The 5000-nt window shown below is 29.4% G+C and overlaps 1 protein-coding gene across 1 annotated transcript in view; it reads right to left on the bottom strand.

Moving 5' to 3' along the window:
- The window catches only part of LOC137649651 (uncharacterized), a 27385-nt gene that overhangs the window by 15094 nt on the left and 7291 nt on the right, over nt 1–5000 (bottom strand). The window contains exons 2-3 of the mRNA XM_068382629.1: nt 3513–3570; nt 1635–1714 (exon numbers count right to left, since the gene is read on the bottom strand). Coding sequence (XP_068238730.1) covers nt 1635–1714; nt 3513–3570 — 138 coding nt within the window. The remainder of the gene's footprint in view (nt 1–1634; nt 1715–3512; nt 3571–5000) is intronic.

The following is a 5000-nucleotide window of genomic DNA, read 5'->3' as shown; positions in this document are numbered from 1 at the left end:
TACATAACTCCTAAAGCTTCCATAAAATGCAAGGAACACCAGAAGGAACATTTATATTTTAACACTTAAAATATTTGAGTTAAACGGAATAAAACTGCTAATATCATGACATTTTTGTTATTATTATTACTATGTACGCTACAACCCTTACAACTCTAGCTGGAAAAGCAGGATGCTATAACCCCAAGGGCTCCAAAAGGGAAAATAGCGCATTGAGGAAAGGAAGTAAGGAAACAGATAGAATAGTGTGCCTGTGTGTATCCTCAATCGAAATTTAAACCAAAGACAGGTGAAGACCATGTTACAGGGTCTATGGCACTACTCAAGACTAGACAACAATGGTTTGACTTTGGAGTGTCCTTCTCCTAGAAGAGCTGCTTACCATGGCTAAAGAATCTCTTCTACCCTTACCAAGGAGAAAGTAGAAACTGAACAGTTACAGTGTAGTAGTTAAACCTTTGAGTGACGAAGAACTTTTCGGTTGTCTTGGTGTTGTAAAGAGTATGGAGGAAGAGGAGAAGGTGTAATATGAATGTATAAACTAGAACGGAAATAAAATACTCAGCATTCCATCGAAAAATAGGGACTTGTACAGTTGGACACAACAATTCCTGGCACATCTCCCTCTAGAAAAGCACACCGTATCACACCCTTACTGTACGATGAATAACCAAACACATGATTTTGCCAGGGATGGCAGAGGTGGTGGGTGGGGCTAAATGGAGGGATTCGCCGAGCAGTAAGGATGTGGCAGGCTGTTCTTCCTCATTGTGAGGTGTGCCAGGAATTCCTGCGTCCATCTGTACCTGAGCGTACAGTGACCATTTTAATGTCAGTCTGTATTTCATGACTTCCGTTGCACAGATATGATGAAGTAACGCTACGCTGGACTGGATTAGGCAGATTAGATTTAGAGTTTTGAGTTAAAATATTCATTACATTAGAGTTTATAAATTCATCTGTATGCCAAGTATTCATTAAAATGCCTTATATAAAACACAAATATATAGAATATATTTTTTCATGTTAGTATGGATTTGGGAGAGACTAAAACTTGATAATGTAAAGTAATAATACTTGCCATATGCAAAACTATTATTATTATTATTATTATTATTATTATTATTATTATTATTATTATTATTATTATTTAAAATTCAAACCTATAATCAAAAAGAGACATAGGTCACTGCCGAATTCATATTTTAGTTATTATTATTTTTTTTTTTTTTTTGCGAATGTATCATATTCCTTCACATTTTTTTTCAAAGTTGCATATAAATTTCACCTATATTTGTTTTTGTTTTGTTTTTTAAATAAGGAAAAACTAAAGGCCTGAAAAAAAATGGAATTCAGTATAGCGGAAAACTTAAAGTTCATTAATCTTTCGCAGATTAAATGTTAATACTTTGTATTGAAAAAAAATGTCAAACTCACTGTAATGTAGGCATCTTGGTCCTTCCCAGCACATTTTTATTGTTCCAAGTTTCATATGAATTTGAGTTATATTTGTTTATGGAAAATTAAAAACTAAAAGCCTGAAAAATTGGAATTCCGTAAGGTGGAGAACTTAAACTTCATTATTTTTCGTTAATTAATTTTTAAGACTTTATATTAGAAAAAATCAAACTCACTGTAGTGTTGGCATCTTGGTCCTTCCCAGCATGGTCTGCAGTTACACGTGTTTTCCTCAGTCGTGTAACCATTTATGCAGCTGTGGAAAAAATAAAAATAACCGATGTTAACCAAGTAATCAATTAGTTTTCAAACGCAAAAAAAACATAGGCAGCAGTTAAAAGAAAACGATATATATATATATATATATATATATATATATATATATATATATATATATGTATGTATATATATGTATGTATATATATATATATATATATATATATATATATATATATATATATATATATATACACACACACACACACACATATATATATATATATATATATATATATATATATATATATATATATACACATACATACATATATATATATATATATATATATATATATATATATATATATATATATATATATATTATATATATATATATATATATATATATATATATAATGTGTGTGTGATAATTACTTTGAAATAAAATCTTATCTTACTTTATAGCAGGTTTGTTATTCATTCAATTAAAAGTTATATTAGTATTTTAAAAATTTTTATAAAACGGAGAAGGTCTGTACTGCGTACCTACAAATTCAGAAGTAAATATGGACTGATTATACATAGCTTTCAAAATTAATATTTTTGAACATGAATTTTATTAGAATCAAAGGAGTTATCTTTGTAATTAAATTAAGTTAGTAGCATTGAATTAAAATCGAATTTGCCATTCCCAAATATCTCTTTTATTCAGAAGCATTAAAAATAAAATATAATTTTCTTCAAAAATATTTTATTGCAATAATGTCATCACTATTTCAGTTATTCTCTTATATCACAAAAAATACTAACTTGAAATTATCGTGAATAATTATTTAACAAAGATAAATACAATTATTCCTGGAAACTTGTAGAACTCAAAAGAGAAAATCAATTAGTGAGCAAGCATCTGCCGTGAGGACCTGCTTCATATTGCTTCAGCATCAGCGAGGGTCGCATTTCAATTAGGTGCAGGCTGAAAACGCTCTGACGTTAAGGACCAGAATTGAGGTTCGGGTTAACTTTCTCTGCATACAAGCCTATAAAGGCTTGTATGCTTACCAACTTTTCATCCCTCTTAAAGTTTTTTTTTCTAGTTAGTTCAATATTTAAAGGATCAGTATATATAAAATTAGAGCGTACGAACGCGTCAAAAATTGTCTAAATATATACAGCTGATAGTTATGCACGCACACGCATTCGCCTCTCACCAGGGCATGGCTACTTTCTCCTCCCAAGGGACGGGGATTGCTGAGCGTGACCGTAAATAAATAGATATATATATATATATATATATATATATATATATATATATATATATATATATATATATATATATATATATATATATATATAATGTGCAAGGCACTTACCCCTTATTATATAGGGGAGATTTGAGAGCCTATGTTCTCCAACGATAAAAATTACAATGAAGAAATGATAGGTCTTTACAATATGAAAGATATAAAAAAATGAAGGTAAATTTTTCGTAACCAAAGGAATATGTGAAAACTGAAAATCATTCATTTTGATGACAAGTCTCTCTCTCTCTCTCTCTCTCTCTCTCTCTCTCTCTCTCTCTCTCACACACACACAAATCTTCGTTTTCTTCTTCATTTTCCCTCCTTCTTGGAAGGGACTTTAAAACTGCCTGGATGAGTTTGTCAATAATCATCTGACGCAGTCGGTTTCCCCGGAAAAAAAGGAAAACAAAAATCAACTCGTACTCCCCACCCAGACTCCTCCGCTAACACACTCATCTACCCCTCCCTACCCACCTACCAGTCGTTCCAGTAAACATGGTTATGAGCGAGACACACACACATACACACACTCACCTCACGTTTTTATGCCCTCCGTGCTGGTTCGTGGGGAAGCTCGCCTTCAGGTTCAGCTCTGCAACGGGAAAAAACACAAAATGTTTGGATTATTGTGACATACGTCATTCTCAGGTCTGTTTATCAAATGAAAATGTGAAGCCTATTTTTTGTATTATTTATAGTTTCATTTATAGGATTATTTTATAAAACAATGGGATAATGCGTCAATGGATAAACTTAAATGATAAGTACTTGCTTAATCTAATAATGGAAATTCAACTCGTGACCCCACCCATTTAAATGCGAAAAGTAAGTATATATATATATATATATATATATATATATATATATATATATATATATATATATATATATATATATATATATAAATATACATATATATATATATATATATATATATATATATATATATATATATATATATATATATATATATATATATGCATATGTATATGTTTGTGTGTTTCTGTTTGCTGCTATGTGTTTACAATTATGCAAGAATATTAATATGACCTTTCAACAACATAAGTAAAAATCTATATTCCAGAGAGTTAAAAAATGGACAAAGACATATCCTAAAGAGAAAACATTTCAATTTCTGAGAACGTATGAAATTTTTCTTGCCGCTTTAAGAAAAATTCTAATACTGTAAGCTGAGGAAAATCTTAATTTTGTCCGAAACAATCAATCAACCTTTACTTAAAGCTCAGCATAATTATATAAAGTGATTTCATTGAGTTTAATTTTGTTCGTGATATATTAATTCAATATTATAACAATATCCTTAGATATAATAAAAACTAAATTTATTCTTACACACCAATATATGATACTCCATTGATAGAAACAAAATGGAATAGAAGCTTCAGTTCATATTAGAAGGTTATTATGGCATCTAATATCAAGTGAATTGGTTTATATAATATATGCTGTATAACGTTTAATTAGGAAGTTATTTGACAGCCTGTCTTCTAATGTTACGAAATTAGAATTGGATAGAATCAAAATTTGAAACAATCCAAAGTGAGCTTAAATCAAAATAATTCTTCTACATCAGATGTATGAAACTTGTGAAATGAGAAAACATTATTTTTTCGCTTTACCTATATTAGATACAGTTCTCTTGCATGAGGGTACACTAGGGCACAGTATTATTATTATTATTATTATTATTATTATTATTATTATTATTATTATTATTATTATTATTATTATTATTATTACTAGCCAAACTACAACCTAGTTGGAAAAGCAAGATGCTATAAGCCCAAGGGTTTCAACAGGGATAAATAGCCCAGTGAAGAAAGGAAACAAGGAAATAAACAAGGTAAATAAACGATGTAAGAAATAATGAAAAATTTAAATAAGATACTTGAAAAAAAAATATCAACAACATTAAAATAGATCATTCATATATAACTATGAAAAAACTTATGTCAGCCTGTTCAACATAAAAAGATTTGCTGCAACGTTGAACTATCTTAT

Source organism: Palaemon carinicauda, chromosome 11, assembly GCF_036898095.1.
Source record: "Palaemon carinicauda isolate YSFRI2023 chromosome 11, ASM3689809v2, whole genome shotgun sequence".
Taxonomy (NCBI): domain Eukaryota; kingdom Metazoa; phylum Arthropoda; class Malacostraca; order Decapoda; family Palaemonidae; genus Palaemon; species Palaemon carinicauda.
Note: the sequence above shows the minus strand (reverse complement) of the source record. Positions and strands in the feature narration are given on the sequence as shown.